The 19,667-nt window shown below is 56.2% G+C and overlaps 2 protein-coding genes across 3 annotated transcripts; both read left to right on the top strand.

The window, feature by feature from the left end:
• Positions 1-7,108: 7,108 nt before the first annotated feature.
• Positions 7,109-11,261, top strand: CALHM1 (calcium homeostasis modulator 1). Its single transcript, XM_025918425.2, has 2 exons — positions 7,109-7,723; positions 10,086-11,261. Exons 1-2 carry the CDS (start codon positions 7,172-7,174, stop codon positions 10,566-10,568), a joined length of 1,035 nt encoding a protein of 344 aa, XP_025774210.1. The 5' UTR covers positions 7,109-7,171; the 3' UTR covers positions 10,569-11,261.
• A 1,849-nt stretch (positions 11,262-13,110) lies between these two features.
• CALHM2 (calcium homeostasis modulator family member 2) lies at positions 13,111-18,272 on the top strand. Of its 2 annotated transcripts, XM_086680769.1 has the most exons (4): positions 13,111-13,511; positions 14,778-14,861; positions 15,537-16,252; positions 17,337-18,272. In XM_086680769.1, exons 3-4 carry the CDS (start codon positions 15,698-15,700, stop codon positions 17,751-17,753), a joined length of 972 nt encoding a protein of 323 aa, XP_086536895.1. In that variant the 5' UTR covers positions 13,111-13,511; positions 14,778-14,861; positions 15,537-15,697; the 3' UTR covers positions 17,754-18,272. The 2 variants fall into 2 exon arrangements, with proteins under 2 accessions (XP_086536895.1, XP_025774144.1); XM_025918359.2 differs by lacking the exon at positions 14,778-14,861.
• The last annotated feature ends 1,395 nt before the right edge of the window (positions 18,273-19,667 follow it).

Below are 19,667 nucleotides of genomic sequence, written 5' to 3'. Positions count from 1 at the left end.
GTAGTGAGTTTTGAATGGGCCCAGCCCCTCCTGCCCACCGCTCCCACCCAGCCAGCCACCCTTCACATAAAGGAGGAACTTCTCTTTAGCCCTCCCCACTCTGCTCACAGAACCCAACCCTGGCAGCAAGCCCAGAGCCAGAGTGGCAGGACTGTCTCCTATTTGGGTCTGAATTCCTGCCTCCTCTCAAAGTTACCTGGGTCCAGGGCTCACTTCTTTCCTTTATTCATTTATTCGTGTATTCATCCGGCACTTATTAACTGAGCACCTACTAAACCAGGCACACTGTGTCAAGCATTGGGAGCACAGACGTGAACAAAAGAGGTGTGGGCCTTGGACATTTATGGTCCAGTGGGAGCCCCAGATATTAAATAAACCCGCCCCTCCAAAAGAAGGAACTCAAGTTGTAATCAGTGCTGGGAAAGGGAAAGGGCAGTACATCCAGGAGGCCGGAAAGCCTATATCAGCAGAACTGTCTAAGCTAAAGGTTCAGGAACATCTCTGAAGACGGACCATTAAGCTGAGGTCTTTTTTTTTTTTTTTAAGTTTATTTATTTTGATAGAGGACAGCACGCATGTGGGAGCTAGGGAGGGGCAGAGAGAGAGAGAGAAAATCCCAAGCAGGCTCCCCACTGTCAGCACGGAGCCCAATGCAGGGCTCGAACCCACAAACCATGAGATCATGACCTGAGCCAAAGTCAAGAGTCGGATGCCACCCAGGCACCCCTAAGCTGCGGTCTTAAGGATAAACAGAAATTTCTCCGGTGAAGGGTAGGAGAAGCATTCGGGGAAGGCACACCGCACATGCAAAGGTTGTGAGATGAGGAGGGATTTATCCTGTCTGAGGAACTGAAAGCAGGCAAGTGAGCTGGAGAGTAGGTATTGGGAGCAGAGTGGCCCTGGGCCCAGCTCCCACATGGGCATGCAGAGCCTGTTAAGGATTTGTTTACTTCAGTCATTGAAGGGAGTTAAGAATGTGGTCATATAATCAGATGTCCACTCTTTAAAAATCACACTGCCTGCAGCCTGAGAATAGCTTGATAGGGGCCAGTGTGCACTTCAGAAGGAGGCAAGAGCTAGCGGAATCTGGATTAGGGTGGAGATGGGCAGAAATAGGTTGGAAGTATTTAGAACTCTGGGTGTTCTTGTTTGTCAGTGTCCTGCTTAAAATGCAATGCGTAGGGGCGCCCGGGTGGCTCAGTCGGTTAAGCGTCTGACTGCGGCTCAGATCATGATCTCGCGGTTCGGGAGTTCGACCCCTGTGTCAGGCTCTGTGCTGACAGCTTGGAGCCTGGACCTGCTTTGGATTCTGTGTCTCCCTCTCTCTCTGACCCTCCCCTACTCGCGCTCTGTCTCTGTCTCTCTCTCAAAAATAAATAAACATTACAGAAAGTTTTAGAAAAGGGAAGAAAGCCAGCAAAAGGTGGGGAGCCAGCCAGTCACTGCTGTGAACAACTCTGGGAGCCACGTGCAGGAGTCATCCCAACCCAGGCGGGAAGGAGTGGAGTGCTTATTACCAATTCCCAACAGTCATTCACTGGGACACTAACTCAGGTACCTCCAGCTTGCCTTGGGCCAGTGTCCCGGGTGTGCTATGAGCAGCCTTCAGAATGTGGAAGCGAATGCTTACAAGGCCGGGTGGGGCCCAGAGGCACGTGTTACACCTTGTCCAGGGTCCAAGAGACAGAAAGAAAAAGAGCAGGAAGAGTGGTAAGAGGTGGGGGTTGGGGGGCTCTATGCCAGAACTCAACCATGTGGCTCCAAGCTGCCTGGAACATGGACTGGGGATTGTGAGGAAGCACATAGACTATCTGATGAGCGCTACGGGTTTCTGCCACAATATACAACCTTCGATACAGTTTAGCTGATGCAGAAGAGAGTGGCATTATATCCTTCTTAGGTAAAGGCGTTATACCTCTGATAACACAGCTGACAGTCCTTGAGCTGCTTCGGCAGCCACATGTCGCTGATGGTTCCTGCCTCCTACACGGCCCTGTTCTCTGGGTACTCCCATGGCTGCTGGTTGAGGGCAATGCCCACTTGAACACCACACGCTCGTGCTCTCCTACGCAAATTGGGCATTTCCCTAGAGGGACAGCACCCGCTCCCCACAGGCCCCCTTTGCATGCTGCTTTTCATGACACGCTTAACTCTTCCAAGCTGGAGGGGACCCACCGGCACTGGTGAGTGCCAAGACCACTCCTGATGGCTGGAGGCGAAGGGGCCAGTGCACATCCCACGGTGTTGGCCGTGGGTGAGTTTGCCGCCCAAGGCATCAAAAAGTTTGAGCAGGGTCATGATATCCTGCTTTCCATTTACACCCAGTCACACTCTGGGGGGTTACAGGGAAGAGGTGCAGAAGACACAAAACACTGCTGAATGCATTACCAAAGACCCCAATCGCAGCAGATAAGAGTAATGGACCCCCAAAGTCTACCTCCTGATCTCTGGAACTTGTGAGTGGGTTACCTGCAAATGGGACTTTGCAGATGTGATTGTGCTAACAATTTTGAGATGGGGAGACTATCCTGGATTAGTCAGGATTACCCATGCACTCAGTGTTCTTAGAAGAGGGAGGTGGGACGGTCAGAGGCAGAGGAGAAGTGACGACAGAAGCAGAGGCTGGAGGGACATGGGGTTGTGAGCGGGGGAATGTGGTTATCTTCTCCAAGCTGGGAAAGGCCAGGAAATGGATTCTCCCTGGGAACACAACTGCCAACCCCTTGATTTTTAGCCTGTTGTGACCCATTTCAGACTCCTGACCTCCCAGAACTGTGAGAAAATAAAACTTGTGCTGTTTTAAGCCAATAAACTTGTGGTCATTTTCTACAGCGGTAATAGGAAACAAATAGAGATTTTCACAATGCACTACTGAAGCTCAAGTACAGAGCTAATAATTATTACCATTCCAAGGTTATTATAAGGGTCATTTGCCACTCCACTCCCACCTGCAGTATCTCCCGGAGTCCCCACAACAGCCTGAGCAGTAGGCTCTTTACTTGTCCCCATTCCACAGACAAGAACATTGTGGCACCCAGAGGTTAAATTACCTGCCCGAGGTTCCTGGCTGGTACATGGCAGGGTTGAGACCTGAACCCAGGCCATTGGATAGGTTGCTTCTTAACCACCCTGTAACATGGTTTCTTGACTGTTCAGCAAAAGAAACAATGAGTGAATGGGCAGGGCGTTGAAGTGGACGTGAGTGGGCAAGGGTGAGGGCAGATGGTATTCCAAGAGGGGGACAGCACAAGTCAAGGGGTGATGGCTAAGGAATTGCCCCCCCGCCCATGCAGCCTTGTGTCCCCGCTGTGGCCTCTGACACAGTTCTGGCCTCACCTGGTGCTCAAGAGGCCACCTCTACCTTCTCCCTAGAGAGCACCTGCTCTGCCCCACCCTCTTTTCGAGGCTGAGAGATTCCTAATCTTCTTCCCACCCCACTGGATCAACTGACTGATAACATCGGTACATGACACCGGGGCAAAGTGACCTCCTTCACCCATTTTATTCCACCCCCCCACCCCAAAGCTCTTTAATGATGACCTTTTCAAATGTTTGACAAATACACCCATGAAAGCCCTGACCCAAGGGGGAGTGATAAATTCCAAACTAATGTCTAATATTTAATATTTGCTTTCAATAACTGTAAACCAAATTCTGGTGATAACGAGAATAATAGGTTTCGAACCCAATCAAACTGTTTTATGTCAAGTATTTTAAACTAATGTGGAAGTTAGAACTTGCAAAGAATGGATACAGCATGGCATGGAGTAAAAAAGAGGTTCGAGCTGGTAGCCAGCTTGGGTGCCACTAAAAGGGCACATCAGCTACAAACAGGGAGCTGTGCCCACAGTAGAAAACAGAGATTCAAGGCAGCCCTTCCGGGCTCCTGGGCTCCTACACCGCACCCCCCCCCCCAGCCTCACCCCTCTACACCTGGGGCTGTGTTTTAGGCTCTGCCGGCAGCTCAGAACCCTTGTCTACCACGCACATTGATGCTGCAGCAGATGTCTGGGGACAGACACCTCCTTGGCTGTATCTCCCTCATCCTGCTCTGCACCTGTGGGTGCACCTCTGGAGGGCCCCCTAAAAGGTCCTGCAGGTGCCACCAGCCTAGATGCTCCAGCTTGAGGACTGAGGGGAACAATATCCTTCCCTACATGTATCCTACTTGTGATACCTAGCATTTCCATCCAAACTAGTAGAACAGGAGAACCTGATACAGCCGAAGGAAAAAGGCAAAAATAATACTCCCCTGTCCTCTCCTTCACACCCAACTCCCACCTAGTCTGAAATCAACTCCTCCACCTACAAGCTGGGTAACCTTTAGCGAGTAACTTCACCTAAGCCTTAGTCCCCAGTTCTGTAAAATAGGCACAGTGGTGCCTTTCCCATAGGATTGTGGGAGCATTACACAAGGTGATGCATGTGGCCAGACACGGAGGAAGCCCCAGGCAGTGCCAGTTCTTGTCAGTCATGCAGAGACACACAGACACAGAGACCTCGCCTATGGTCACTTGCACACATGCAGATGCACAGAGGCCCAAAGCCACAGGGAGCTCGCACATGGGCACACACAGGGACACACAGATCCGGGGGACCCATGGAGCCACTCCATCCAGGCCCTTGCTCTGCCTCAGCCCCATTTGCTTAGAGCTGGACCTGACCTGTTTTTCTGGGAGAACTGGCAGCATCAAAGGGAGCCCTTTCAGCTCTGCCCCACTTTGATATGCTGATGGAGGGGCCCTGGCCTGGCTCCCCACATACTCAGACTTTCATGCCACAGCGCTCCAGGCATAACACCCCACAGCCCCACCCCTTTAATTTTTGATCTGGGGGAGTAGAGGCAGGAGGTGCAGCTGGGAAAGGATTTCTCATCCACAGTCCATAAACACACGGGCACACTCACAGCGACACAAGCAGACTGGACATAAAAGCACCTGTTTTATGCTCACAGGCATAGCGCCCTGCCTAGCAGGGAGGGGACCCAGCAACCTCGCAGATCCAAATCCTCTGACTCCAGATTCAAGGCTTTTTGCACTGTGAGAGGCTGCATTAGCCCTATCTCCACTGTCACCACCACCACTGTCACCATCATCACCATTACCATAGCCACCATCAGCACCAACAGCATAACCGCCACAACCATCATCCCCACCACCATCCCTACCATCCCCACCACCACTGTCACCACCACCATCCCCATCGTCGCCACCATCCCCACCACCATCCCCATCATCCCCATCATCCCCACCACCATCCCCACCATCCCCACCACCAACCCCACCATCCCCACCGCCATCACCATCATCCCCACCACCAACCCCACCATCACCACCACCATCCCCATCGTCCCCACCATCCCCACCACCATCCTCATCATCCCCACCATCCCCACCACCATCCCCACCACCATCCCCACCACCATCCCCACCATCCCCACCACCATCTCCACCATCCCCACCACCATCACCATCATCCCCACCACCAACCCCACCATCCCCACCACCATCTCCACCATCCCCACCACCATCTCCACCATCCCCACCACCATCCCCACCACCATCCCCACCACCATCCCCACCATCCCCACCACCATCCCCACCATCCCCACCACCATCTCCACCATCCCCACCACCAACCCCACCATCATCCCCACCACCATCCCCACCATCCCCACCACCATCCCCACCATCCCCACCACCATCCCCACCATCCCCACCATCCCCACCACCATCCCCACCATCCCCACCACCATCACCATCATCCCCACCACCATCCCCACCATCCCCACCACCATCCCCACCATCCCCACCACCAACCCCACCACCATCCCCACCATCCCCACCACCATCACCATCATCCCCACCATCCCCACCACCATCCCCACCATCCCCACCACCATCACCATCATCCCCACCACCATCCCCACCATCCCCACCACCATCCCCACCATCCCCACCACCAACCCCACCACCATCCCCACCATCCCCACCACCATCACCATCATCCCCACCACCGTCCCCACCACCATCACCTTCATCCCCACCACCGTCCCCATCATCCCCACCACCATCCCCACCACCATCCCCACCATCCCCACCACCATCCCCACCATCCCCACCGCTGTTACCATCATCCCACCGCCATCCCCACCATCCCCACCACCATCCCCACCATCCCCACCACCGTCCCCATCATCCCACCACCGTCCCCACCATCCCCACCACCAACCCCACCATCCCCACCACCAACCCCACCATCCCCACCGCCATCCCCACCATCCCCACCACCGTCACCATCATCCCACCGCCATCCCCACCATCCCCACCACCAACCCCACCATCCCCACCGCCATCCCCACCATCCCCACCACCGTCACCATCATCCCACCGCCATCCCCACCATCCCCACCACCAACCCCACCATCCCCACCGCCATCCCCACCATCCCCACCGCCGTCACCATCATCCCACCGCCATCCCCACCATCCCCACCACCAACCCCACCATCCCCACCGCCATCCCCACCATCCCCACCGCCGTCACCATCATCCCACCGCCATCCCCACCATCCCCACCACCATCCACCTTCACTGCCATCACTACCTTATCATACATACCATCACTGTCTGAACCGACCAAGGAGCCTTCTCGAACCCTGATACAGCACAGAGGAAAGACCCAACAGGAAGGGCAGAAGGAGGGCGACACGCTTCCCAGGAGCCCAGGAGAAAAGGTCAAGAAGCTGAGGCCCTGCCACAGCCCTGCATTCTCCCAAACTCCAACCTTATTGGAGACGGTATCTTCCCAGCCTGCGTCTGAGCCTCCTTCCCCTCGCTCCTCCCACACCCACAGAGAACTGGTCTCCGTCAGGTGTGGCCCTCTTGGTTTCCCAGTGCCGGAGGCAGCTGTGGAGAGAGAAGCCCAGGAGGGGCAGGAAGGGAGGGAGGGGCAGAGCCCTGGCTGCACGCACAGGATTGGATGGCTTGTGCCCTCTCAGCCAGCCCCTGACTAGAAGGTTTCTCAAAGAGACGGTGACCTCGGCCGCTGCCCTGAGCTCTGCCCGTCTCTGCCATGAGGCGGGCACCTCCTGGGCAGAGTGGGCCACGGGGGCCATCCTGAAGCAGCGGTGAGGCGGGAGGAGGCCGTCAGGCCCCGTGAGGGAGGGCGCCATGGACAAGTTCCGGATGATTTTCCAGTTCCTGCAGTCCAACCAGGAGTCCTTCATGAATGGCATCTGCGGCATCATGGCACTGGCCAGCGCCCAGATGTACTCTGCCTTCGATTTCAACTGCCCCTGCTTGCCCGGCTACAACGCAGCCTACAGCGCGGGCATCCTGCTGGCGCCCCCGCTGGTGCTCTTCCTGCTCGGCCTGGTCATGAACAACAACGTGTCCATGCTGGCCGAAGAGTGGAAGCGGCCCCCGGGCCGCCGGGCAAAAGACCCTGCCGTGCTGCGCTACATGTTCTGCTCCATGGCCCAGCGGGCCCTCATCGCTCCCGTCGTCTGGGTGGCCGTCACACTGTTGGATGGCAAGTGCTTCCTCTGTGCCTTCTGCACTGCCGTGCCCGTGACTGTGCTGGGCAACGGCAGCCTGGCGCCCGGCCTGTCCCCACCCGAGCTCGCCCGCCTGCTAGCCCGGGTGCCCTGCCCCGACATCTATGACGGCGACTGGCTGCTGGCCCGCGAGGTGGCCGTGCGTTACCTGCGCTGCATCTCCCAGGTGAGGGGGTGCCACGGCCTTGGCATGGGTCTCCCCTCACAGCCTGGGGTCCCTCTGGCAAGGCCCAATCCCTCGCTTCTTGAAACGGGGCTTTCTCAGGGTACAGTCGTGTTTCTCAATGGATTGGAGCTCCCCAGACTGGGCTGGGTCTCCCCCTCAGACGGAGCTCTTTGGGACAGGGGCGTATTTTCCCAACTGAGGCCAGGACTTCTGAAGGCAGAGCCGTGTGTCTTCCCTGGATCAGCACCACCTGGGAAAAGTGATGTGGCTACCTCAGCCCAGAGGCCTGTCCTGTCTCGAGACCCCTAGAGTGGACCCAACAGCTCAGGCAGCCCCACCTTCTCCATCCTGAGCGCCGGCTTAGAAGCCTGGTGTATTTGCATCCTTTTCTTCTTCCAGGCCGGGGCGGTGGCGAGGCAGGTGGGTGGCTGGGCCATTTGGGTACATTTCCCTGGCAAATGCCCCCAGTAGGTGCCCCTCTGCTCAGGGAGTGGGATCCGAGGGTCCTGGGTCCCCTGGAAGGGAGGGTTTGGGGAGGGGATGTACTGTTGGGATGCACCCTAAAGGCAAGGGTGGAGGGCCCACTGATGGGCCAGAGCTTGGTCCTCCCCAGCCCCACTCCCTCATCCTCTGCCCCCTGGACGTCCCCCACCTAAGCCCCCAGGCCTCCCCTGCAGTCGCTGCAGCACGGGGAGGAAGCGGCAGCAGGCCCTGGCAGCAGATGGACCAGGGGCTGTCAGGGGAGGGGCAGGGGGCCGGGCCTGCCCTGCCAGGGCTAGAGAAACACTGTGCTCTGGCAAGTCCAGACCCTTGGCTCCCCATCTCCGGCCCTCCCGTGGGGCCCGTGTCACCACCACCACATGGATGTCGCACTCTGAGTGTACGAGCTCTGCTTCCCTCCCAAACCACTCCCTCCCTTGTGGACACTTGTGCCATCATGCCAGGCCTCAGGGCCTGGGGCAACTGTCTCTCCACCCGACGTTTAAACCACTGCATCATAAACTAAAGGGTCCCCCAGGGGACACGCTGCCTGGCCTATAGACATGTTTCATCTGGCCTTCCAAGTGAATTCAAAATTCAATTTTGGAATTGGTCTGAAAACCTCCTCTGAAAACCAGAAATTTTCCCATAAAATTCAGATTTCTGGCTTTACTTAAAACCTGAAGATATCTTGGGGCGCCTGGGTGGCTCAGTTGGTTGAGCGACCGACTTCGGCTCAGGTCACGATCTCACGGTTTGTGAGTTCGAGCCCCGCATCGGGCTCTGTGCTGACAGCTCGGAGCCTGGAGACTGCTGCGGATTCTGTCTCCCTCTCTCTCTCTCTCTGCCCCTCCCCCACTCATGCTCTGTCTCTCTCTCTCTCTCTCTCTCTCTCTCTCTCTCTGTCAAAAATAAATCAACATTAAAAAAAAAATTAAAAAAAAAAAAAACATATGAAGATCTCCAGCCCCACGGGGTGCGCATTTCCTCTCGGAGCAGCACAGGGGATGCCTGCTCCCCCCGACCAAGCACGTGCTCTGCAGCTCCCCAGCCCGTGTGTGCTCTGCCACAACACCAGCTCCAATTACAGGCACTTACCTCGCATCCTGATCCAGCCAGACACTTCTCTGTGCAGCTGGGGGCTGATCCAGAAGCCCAGGTTAGGAGAGCGTCCTGCCCCGGGCCTGACTGAACTATCAGCAGAGCACATCTGGCACCCAAGCATCTAGGGCTCTCCAGCACAGAGTCTGAGCAACTGTCTTATTTGTCTCCGTGACCCTTGAGGGCCCAACTCAGAGCCCACACAGAGAAGCCTCGTGTAGTGCTAGCTACTGAAAGGCAGACAATGCCAGGAGCCAGAGGACAGGTACCAGACTCAGAGGACGAAGGGTCACTCTGGCTCTGGGAGGTGAACGAGGACATAGTAATAGTGGCTAACAGTTCCTGAGCGCTAAGCACGTACCAGGCTGTGTGCCGTGTATTATTACATTTAGTCCTCGCAGAAACCCTATGAGATATGTACCGTCAACAACCCCATTTTATACGTGGGGAAACTGAGGCACAGAGAAGCCAGACACCTTGCTCCTGGTCAACTGGTAAGGACTGGAGACAGGGTCCAAAGCCAGGCAGCCTGATTCCAAGGTGTGCCCAGCTAACTCCTGTGCACTGAGTGCCAGGCCCACACGTCGGGCATTTTACTCACATGATCCCATTTCCATGCCCATTTGACAGAAAAGGAAATGGAGGCCAAGAGGTAAGATCATTTGTCCTGTCAGTCCTCTTTTCCCTAAAGGCCCTGACATACAGAGTGCTTTGGGGGGTTTAGCCAGGCTTGGGATGCTGGAGAGCAATGCCAGCCGACTCCCTCCTCTCTCCCCTGCAGGCACTGGGCTGGTCCTTCGTGCTGCTGACCACACTGCTGGCATTCGTGGTGCGCTCTGTGCGGCCCTGCTTCACACAGGCCGCCTTCCTCAAAAGCAAGTACTGGTCCCACTACATCGACATCGAGCGCAAGCTCTTCGATGAGACGTGCACAGAACATGCCAAGGCCTTCGCCAAGGTCTGCATCCAGCAGTTCTTCGAGGCCATGAACCACGACCTGGAATTGGGTCACACCCACGGGGCACTGGCCACGGCCCCCGCCGGCTCGGCTGCCCCAGCGCCCCCCGAGGGTGCTGAGGAGGAGAGGGAGAAGCTCCGTGGCATCACGGATCAAGGCGCCGTGAACAGGCTGCTCACGAGCTGGCACAAATGCAAGCCGCCCCTGAGGCTGGGCCAGGAGGAGCCGCCGGTGGGCAACGGCTGGGCGGGGGGCGGGCCCCGGCCTCCACGCAAGGAGGTGGCCGCCTACTTCAGCAGAGTGTGAGCTGTGGCCAAGCGGAGAGGCGAGAGAGGGGGTCTGAGCCCATGGCCTCTCAGACCCCCAAACCAGATGGGAAGATGAAGTCTGCAGGTTCTGGGCGATAGGCCCCCGGAGCAGACCCACATGCATTTACCTGCCACTGAGGCAGGAAATTTGGAGCTGGATGAGGACCTTAGTCCTCCAGCTGTGACACAGCAATATGAGTCAGAAGGGCTCAGAACTGGCTCGTGGTGGGGGCAAACTCCCACCTGACCAGCCCCTCCCAAGCCACTTCACCCCTGCTTCGCTATCTCCTCTCAGGTTCTACAACCATCCTTGCTCTGGATTGCTACCGTCTCTGCTCCCTTATGCGCAAGTCTCAGGGAGTGGGGGGGAGGGGGACGTCCAGTCATCTCACAAAGCAGGAATCCTGATTTGGGTCAGTATCCTGAACGAGGCTGAGAGTGGGCCGTGAGGACATGGCCCACAGCCTCACCCGATGTCGCATACCTGCAGTGCTAGGTGATGACACAAGATGCCAGAAGTTCTGTCTACTTAGGGGAAGCCAGAGTGCGTGGTCACCACAGAGGCCACCCAACAACTTGAGTATATTTATTTAGTGCTGAGCACAAGTCTTCCTGCCTTAGCCATTTGAGCTGCTGTAACAAAATACCACAGACTGAGTAGCTTATAAACAACAGAAATTTACTTCTCACACTTCTGGAGGCTGGAAGTCCAACATCACGGCACCGGCACGGTCACGTTCTGATGGAGGCCATCTTCTTTGTTCAAAGCCGGCAACTTCTCAAGGGAGCTCTCTGGAGCCTCTGGTCAAGGCACTAATCCCACTCATGAGGCTCTGCCTTCATGACTTAAGCACCTCCCAGAGGCCCCTCCCCCTAGTACCATCACCCTAGGGGGTTAAGATTGAGCACATGAATGGGGGCGGGGGGGGGGGGGGGGGGGGGGGGGGGGGGAGACACATTCAGACCATACCACCCTCCCTTGGAGGGGTCCTTGGAGACCGCCTGAACACCTCCTTCACATCCAGGTCTTGCGGAAGATCAGACCTCCCCTGAGCTCAGGCATTTAGAAAAAAAGCTGAATTTTTCCCATTTTCTCAGAAACCCTACTCCCTGGGAAGGGGTCTCTAGAGTGCTAAGAGGCTCTGCCCTGAGACGGGGAGGAGGGTGGAGGAGTGGAAGGGGAACTGCCTGCAGTGGAAACAGCTCAGGCTCCAGAGCCAGAGAAAACTGGGTCACATGCTGACTCTGCCAGTTACAAACTGTGTCCCTCGGGCCAACTGCTTCCTTTTCTGTGCCTCAGTTTCCTCATCTGTATAATGGGGCACCTACCTGATGGGGTTGTTAAAATCATGAAACAGGTGAGGGGTGTAAAGCACAGAATAGGTACTCAGTATGCAGTGGCTCATGTGTTTGTAGATTTCTGAACCTGACAGCTTATCCGACCCTGGACAGAACGGGAGGGCGACATAAGGAACTGGAGACACCTTGTCGAGGAGGGAATTGAGGGCCAGGAAGATGTGAGTCCCACTCATCTAGGAATTCATTTTGATCTTGATCCCTACAACATCGCTTTAATAATTTCCCTTCTTCCCAACTACTCTTCCCTCCATTCCCACTTCTAAGACTCAGCCTGAGCTCCTTTCATTATTTGGGAGGAGGACACGCCCAGGGTATCAGGAGGTACAAACGCCAAGGAAAGAGCAAGGTTTTGGGTCAGGCAGATTGGGGTTCAAGAACTAGAGCTGTAGGACCTCACTAAATCCCTCCAAACTTCAGTGTGTCTATGTGAAAAACAGATCTTAAAAAGACCTGCTTTTCAGAATTATGGTGAGGATAAAGGAGGATAACTTTTGAGGAAGAGGATCTTCCTCACCTGGTAGGATCTGAATAATAACCACTGGTCCTTTCCGTTCATTTCTGCACAGGGACAAGCACAACTCAGGGAGGCCAGTGTGGCACTCGGCAGTCCCACCGTCACAGAACCACAAACGTTGCAGAGATGACACAGTGGGGAACTTGAGGGAGGTCTTTCCCTTAATCATAGGGCTCATCTAGCCTGTCCTTGGACAGGGCTCTCCCCTTTAGAATTCTTGACCCGTGACTTTCCAGCCTCAGCTTGCACACTCCCACAGATGGGGAGCTCATGACCACTTTCTGGGACAGGCTGGGCAGCTCTGATGGTTACAAAGGGGTTCTTGCAGCAACTCGCCTTCTTGTAATTTCTACCCACCATCCGGTGGTCTGCGCACAGGGCCTCAGAGAATCACGGTGCCAGCCCTCCTGAGATGTGAAGCAGTGCCGGGGGAGTTAGCTGAAGTATGGACAGAAGACCCAGTGGTGGGGAGGAGGACCGACTGGTGCAGGGTGGCTCTGAGGGAGAGGAGCCAGAATAAGGTAGGGAGGCCGTGGCCTGTGCATCCTGCTAGTGGTCAGCATCAGTCTGGTGGCGCCTCTCCTCCAACCCTCCTGGGGCCTCCATGGCAGCTCCTGTCCAGTGGGGGTCAAGCACGGACAGCACTCCTGACACTGGCAGGGAGGACAGGCCCAGGCAGGATCTCCCAGAGGGCCCCCTTGCCTGGCCCCTGAACTGGTCCCCCTGGTGTGCAGCTGGCTCAGGAGGGCAGGCGCGGGCCAGGCGCTGCTAAACAGGCAGCCCAACTTCCTCTCCTCTTGCACCGCCCTCACCACCCGCCCTCCCCTGCCTGGCGCCTGAAGGCGGCTGTTTTTCCACTCACTGCTACTGCCCGAGTTCCATCCCGCTGTTTCCTTCTCTTCCTGGAGTTAAAACTTCTTAGAAAACAGCGCCAGGCCGGCCCAGCTCCCTGCTCCAGTGCAGAAGAAAGCGCAAGACAGCCCGAAAGCACTTCGGGTCAGGGCCGCCCTGCAGGCCCACGCTCCGCGGAGGCTGAAGCCACTGGTTGTCACCCGCAACTGGCCCCAGGTAAGAGGAAGGGCCCTTCTCTGGGGTGTGCCAGGTGACGGGGAGGATGGGGAGGATGGGCGGGCTGCTCAAGGCCACCCGGAGGGATTGTCCTGGGAGGAAAGGCCCCTCCGAGGCTCCTCACTCTGGACCCCGCCAGTTGTGCCCCTCCCAGCCTGTCCCACTTTCTGTCCCGACTGCTGTTGTCAGAGGTCCCACCCAGGCCTAGATGTGACCCCTTCCTGGCCTGCGAGACAGGGCCGGTAGTCTCAGCCGATGGCCTGGTTTCTTCTCTGTTCACTACCCCAAGGATTCAGGTATCTTGTACCCCATTTTGGGCAGCTTCTGAACCCATGAAGGCCCATTAGGAAACTTGAAGCCAAGAGGGGAAGAGCAAGAGGGAGAGGAGCCTGCCTTTAACCCATTCATCCCTGGCAACATTATAAACTTTTTCCCAAAGAGTGCAACCGGAGGCCCTGGGCTGAGTGGGAGGGAGTCAGGTCCCTCCTCCTGCTCCTGGCTCCCCACGTGGTCACTGCCGGGGCCCATCTGGCAACCTGGGCAGAGACCAGGAAGGGTGGCGGGTACAGAGGAGGTAGAGAAGGAAATATGGGCAGGTCTCCCCCACTTTGTTTGCTGCCCACTCCATCCCACCACTCCCAGGCTTCTTCTGGCTGTGGGCTTTTTTTCATCCCCTAGATGGGGAGGACATAGGACCACACCCTGGAATGTCTGCTTGTGTGGGTGGAGCCTAGGAAGGGAGTCGGGACAGAACATGGCTGGAGCCTCAGCCACTTCCTGGCAGGCTGCCAGTACCACATGGCGGAGCAGGCTGGGTATGGGCTGGTGGGGATGGTCAAGCCTTAGCCCATCAAGGCTGCCTGTCCCTGGCAGGCTGGGCAGCCCCCCCGGGAGGCTGCTTAGAAAGGGAGGGGTAATGGGTGGGGAATGGAAGGTTCACCAGGGCTCTCTCATGGATGAGCAAAGAGCAAGGTCAGGAGGCCAAGAAAACAGAGGACTGACTTAGCTAGACCCACCCCTGTCCACTTCCCAAGCCTCCTTACATCAGGCTCGAAAGTCCTGCCCAGGCACCTCCATACTTTAATGGCCTCGAGCAAGGCACTTACTCCTCTTTAGACCTTAGTTTCCTGATATTTGCAGGAAGGAGAAACATGCCAGGGGCCTCACCTCTGGGAGCCACCCTAAAGACTTGACAGGGTGAGGTAGGGGGTTTCTGACGCAGAACAGTTATTAGGCATCACTTTTCCCCCTTTCTTTTCCCCCCAGCACCGCTAAGGAGAGAGCAAGGGCCAGAATGATTTGGCCTCTTTTCAGAGATGAGGACACCGAGACCCAAAGAAAAGTCATGAAGTACGTTGAAAGCCAGGATCTCCTAAACCAGTCCAGATGCTGAGGTCTCCAAAATGAAAAGTTCTCATGAATTCTAGGAACGCTGCACCAGGCTTACCACTGACCGAGTCCCCTTCCTCCACCCCACCCCACCCCACCTCACTGAGTCAGGCCCAAGTCCTTTACCAGGTCACCCACTCAGCTGTTATACCCATGGGCTACAGGCCTTGAGGACAAAACCCTCCAAGTAGTCCTAGGTCCCTTAACACATCAGAACTACTTGGAACCCCATATTCCCCAGGGCCACAAGGCCATTCTTAATCCCTCCTTCAAGGGAAGCTTGTGGGAGTAACAAGAACCTGAGTGCCTGAGGCAGACAGACCTGAGCATGAATCTCATCTCTGCCACTTACTTACATGTGACCTTGGCAAGCCCCTCCCCCTCAGGAAGCCTCCATCCTCTCTGCATACACTGGGGATATGACAACACAGTGAGATCCTGACCATGGGCAATGAGGGATGGAAAGCACCTGGCACCTAGCAGAGGCTCAGTGAGCAGTGGCTGCCACCACCCTGTCCACCAGGCCCTGGGGCTCCCCAAGTCTCCTTCCCATCTCACCAGCCTGGCCACACAAGATCCCCTCAAACCCTTTCAGTTTTCAGAGGCACACATTTATCGTCACTTACTGTCCCACAGGGAGCGCTCGGCCAGCCACTAGAGGGGCTAAGATGACAAGACCTCGCCCTGCCTTCAGATGCCTACCAGCCTGCACGCCTTCTTAGTCCCACCAGGAACCATCGGCCCCAGGCTCCGCCTGCACCTCCCCTTGCAGTCGGTCCCCCAGCCGACTCATCACCATGGCAGCCCTGATTGCAGAGAACTTCCGCTTCCTATCGCTCTTCTTCAAGAGCAAGGACGTGATGATTTTCAATGGGCTGGTGGCACTGGGCACAGTGGGCAGCCAGGAGCTGTTCTCTGTGGTGGCTTTCCACTGCCCTTGCTCACCTGCCCGGAACTACCTATATGGGCTGACAGCCATCGGTGTGCCCGCCCTAGCACTCTTCCTCATCGGTGTCATCCTCAACAACCACACCTGGAACCTAGTTACCGAGTGCCAGTACCGGAGGACCAAGAACTGCTCGGCCGCCCCCAACTTCCTCCTCCTAAGCTCCATCCTGGGCCGTGCGGCCGTGGCCCCCGTGACCTGGTCTGTCATCTCCCTGCTGCGCGGTGAGGCCTACGTCTGTGCTCTCAGCGAGTTTGTGGACCCCTCCTCACTCACAGCTGGGGAAAAGGGATTCCCACCAGACCATGCCACGGAAATCCTGGCCAGGTTCCCTTGTGGGGAGGGCCCTGCCAACCTGTCAGGCTTCCGGGAGGAGGTCACCCGCAGGCTCAAGTACGAGTCCCAGGTAAGGCTGTGCAAAGGGAAGTTGTTCCTCTTTCTTCCCTAGGCGACGGCTGGTGGGGAGGTGCTGGGATGGTCCAGCCTTGAAGGCAGAGTTGTCCTCAGGGGCTGAGGTCTCCAGGAAAGCACTAGATTGTCAGCGTCAGGTGTCTGAGCCGGGTAACCTTTGAGTTAGGACTTGGTGAAGCAACTTTTAAACATTAAAGGAATGTTCTGGCTTAGACTAAGCCTCGATCCCAGTCACAGATTAAACCTCTACTTCGGGGCGCCTGGGTGGCTCAGTTGGTTAAGCGGCCGACTTCGGCTCAGGTCATGATCTCGCGGTCAGTGAGTTCGAGCCCCGCGTCGGGCTCTGTGCTGACAGCTCAGAGCCTGGAGCCTGTTTCAGATTCTGGTGTCTCCCTCTCCCTGACCCTCCCCCGTTCATGCTCTGTCTCTCTCTGTCTCAAAAATAAATAAACGTTAAAAAAAAAAAATTAAAAAAAAAAAACAAAAAAAACCCCTCTACTTCACCCAGATTGAGCACGAACCCTTGCAAGCTTATGAAATGGTTACCGTCAGCTAGGAGGTGACACGTTCCTATTCCGGGAAGGACCCCGGCCCAGCACGAAGTCAGCCTTCAAGTGCTGCTGTCATAGGGGAGTCCCCCGAGCCAGGAAGGGGTGTTGACTCAGGACGCAGTGGCTGCTGCCCTGATCCTAGCCTTAGCCGTGGCTCAATTCTGAAGGAGCAGAGGTCAGCCTGGGGAGAGAGGACAAGGGCAGAGACGGGGGCAGAAAACACCGCTAGGAGTATTAACTCAGAGCAGCAAGGGATGAGGGACACAAGGAGAGCACAGGATTTTCTAAACAAACAAATAAAACACAACAGAGAAAGTGAGTTCAAGGGAGTGAGGACAAAGTGGAATCACAGCCATAAGGGCCGGTTTCCCTTCTAGTAGGATCTGCCCTCAGGGGGGTTGTGGCTGAGGTTCGGTTCGGCCCAGCCCAGCCAGAGCCCTCTGACCAGCTCCTCCCACTTCCTCCTGGGGCGGGTGAGGGTCTAGGCAGCTCCTTGCCCCTCCTCAACCCTGCCCCTTCTCTGGCCAGCTCTTCGGGTGGCTGCTTATCGGCATGGTGGCCATCCTGGTGTTCCTGACCAAGTGCCTCAAGCATTACTGCTCACCACTCAGTTACCGCCAGGAGGCCTACTGGGCGCAGTACCGCGCCAACGAGGACCAGCTCTTCCAGCGCACGGCCGAGGTGCACTCGCGGGTGCTGGCCGCCAACAACGTGCGCCGCTTCTTCGGCTTTGTGGCGCTCGACAAGGACGACGAGGAGCTGGTGGCCAGGTTCCCCGTGGAAGGCACCCAGCCTCGGCCACAGTGGAACGCCATCACGGGCGTCTATCTGTACCGCGAGAACCAGGGCCTCCCGCTCTACAGCCGCCTGCACAAGTGGGCCCAGGGTCTGGCGGGCAACGGCACGGCACCAGAAACCATGGAGATGGCCCTGGTCGCCTCCTGAGGGACCGGTTCCCGCACTCTTTGCCAGTGACGGTGCCTGGACTCAAACGGAACTCCACCGCCTGCTCACAGCATCAGAAGGGGATGATTTTTTTTTAACTTTTTGGGGAAACAGGTCAGAAGCAAGGAACACAAAGCACCCTGGGGTGTGGAGAGCTAGTAGACAACGTGGTCTGCTCCGACAGCAAGGCTCTCAGACCTGAAGAAACGCCCTGTCCTGCTGCCACCAAACACTTGGTCAACCGCTTTGGGGAAAAGGCCCTTTCCCAGAACCGAGCCTTAATTAACTATGATGTGGACAACTGCTTACCGGTGAGATTCCCAAGCTGGGAAGCCCCGGCCAGCAGAGCCAGGTGAGCGTGATATCCTTGTGCAGGATATCGTGCACTTACCGTATGTGTGACTGCACGCGGATACCTGGCTCAGCAGTGCTCAGCCAGGAAGCTGCCCTCCAATGTAAGCCTCTGGCTTTATTTTATATACTTAAAATTTTTGATAAAGTTGTTCCTAGTATAAACGAGTAGCTTGGTGTCTGCATTATTGGATGGGCTATGCCACAGCAGGCTGGTGGTCACGGAGACAGGCCCAAATCCCAATCCCTTGGGATTGGCGGGGGGGATAGAGAGACTCTGAGCAAAATTAAAATGGATGGAAGGGAGGGCAGGGGTGCAGGGAAAGCCAAATGTTCCCACATGTGGGAAGGCCCTACGGCTGATGATGTCTTGGTAGTTAGATTCAGTTATCTGATTTGATCTGGGGAACAGATGAAGCCTGGCCTGTCTCAGATGGAAGATCACCTTAAATTCCATGAGTCAAAAGACCCAACACTCAGGAAGGTAGACTAGCTCCTATAACTTAGTGCTAATGACCAAAAACCAGGATAGCCCCACCTCTGCCTCTCCCCACCACCCACACATGCCCACCCTTGTCTGACCGCCTCCACCATCTCTAAAACCTTTGATGCTCTCCTTGTCCCTGTCCTGCTTCCCAGCATTCAACCCAGTCACTTCCCATAGGAAAGCTCTCCAGTTCTCAGCACATTTAAAGCGCTGCCAAAGAAAACGTTTAATCCCCTTAAGACCAGCCAGAAAAGAACTGGCCTCTACAACTGAGTCTGTGCTGGCCTCCAAGAATTCTGGAACATACAGGATTATTACCAAAGGAGGTGGATGCCACCTTTCTGGGAAATTTACAAGGGCCCCAGGGAGGCGTGGGTGTGGTGGACCCAACATGTCCCCTTTCCCTCAGGTCTCAAGGAAAATCATCCAGCCAATCAATGCCCTCCATCCAAGGATCTCTCCCCATCGGGGCTATAGGGAGACACAGAAAAACTGTGGTCTCCCCAACTCACACAGCACAGCAATCTAGGTCCTCACCGAGCCTCCTAACTACCCGGCCCCACCACTATTCCAAGTAGGACTTTTTGACCCCATTTCACAAATGAGGCACCTAACTTAGGAGAATCTGGATAATCTGGGCCTGGTGGGCCTGGGAGGAAACCTCCCAGGTGGTTCATGTCAATCCCTGTGGCTTTCCTCTCAGGTACCCAGGTTCCCCAACTGTCCTTTCTGGGGTCTGCCTTCATCCTCCTGTCCCAGCCTCACTGAGTCCACAAAAGGGCATAAGTGCTAGCTGAGTGCAGGCTGCGGGACTCAGCCTAGGGGAGGAGGCCCACTCCCTGGATCTTGCTGACCCCCTCTAGTTGGACCAAGAGCCTACTGGGGCCAGAGTGAGATCCTGACCAGCAGGTCATCAGAAGTTAGCCCCTCCATTCTTGTCCCCAGCAAACTCCCAGGAAGGAGAGCGCCTCAGCTTTTCTAGGGGTCCAAGAGTCTGCTGCCTACAACCACTGAGCAGCCTCAGAAAAGGGTACAAATGAAGTAAACTAGTACTTAAAACAAGCAAAAAGGCAGTC

The sequence above is a fragment of the Puma concolor genome, chromosome D2 (genome assembly GCF_028749965.1).
Source record: "Puma concolor isolate L17-30 chromosome D2, mPumCon1.1.hap2, whole genome shotgun sequence".
NCBI classification, from domain to species: domain Eukaryota; kingdom Metazoa; phylum Chordata; class Mammalia; order Carnivora; family Felidae; genus Puma; species Puma concolor.
Note: the sequence above shows the minus strand (reverse complement) of the source record. Positions and strands in the feature narration are given on the sequence as shown.

Coding starts and splice junctions, on each gene's coding strand:
- CALHM2 (XM_025918359.2), top strand. CDS start 15,698: ATGGCAGCCCTGATTGCAGAGAACTTCCGCTTCCTATCGCTCTTCTTC. Junction 16,253..17,336: donor GGCTCAAGTACGAGTCCCAG/GTAAGGCTGTGC, acceptor TTCTCTGGCCAG/CTCTTCGGGTGGCTGCTTAT.
- CALHM1 (XM_025918425.2), top strand. CDS start 7,172: ATGGACAAGTTCCGGATGATTTTCCAGTTCCTGCAGTCCAACCAGGAG. Junction 7,724..10,085: donor ACCTGCGCTGCATCTCCCAG/GTGAGGGGGTGC, acceptor TCTCCCCTGCAG/GCACTGGGCTGGTCCTTCGT.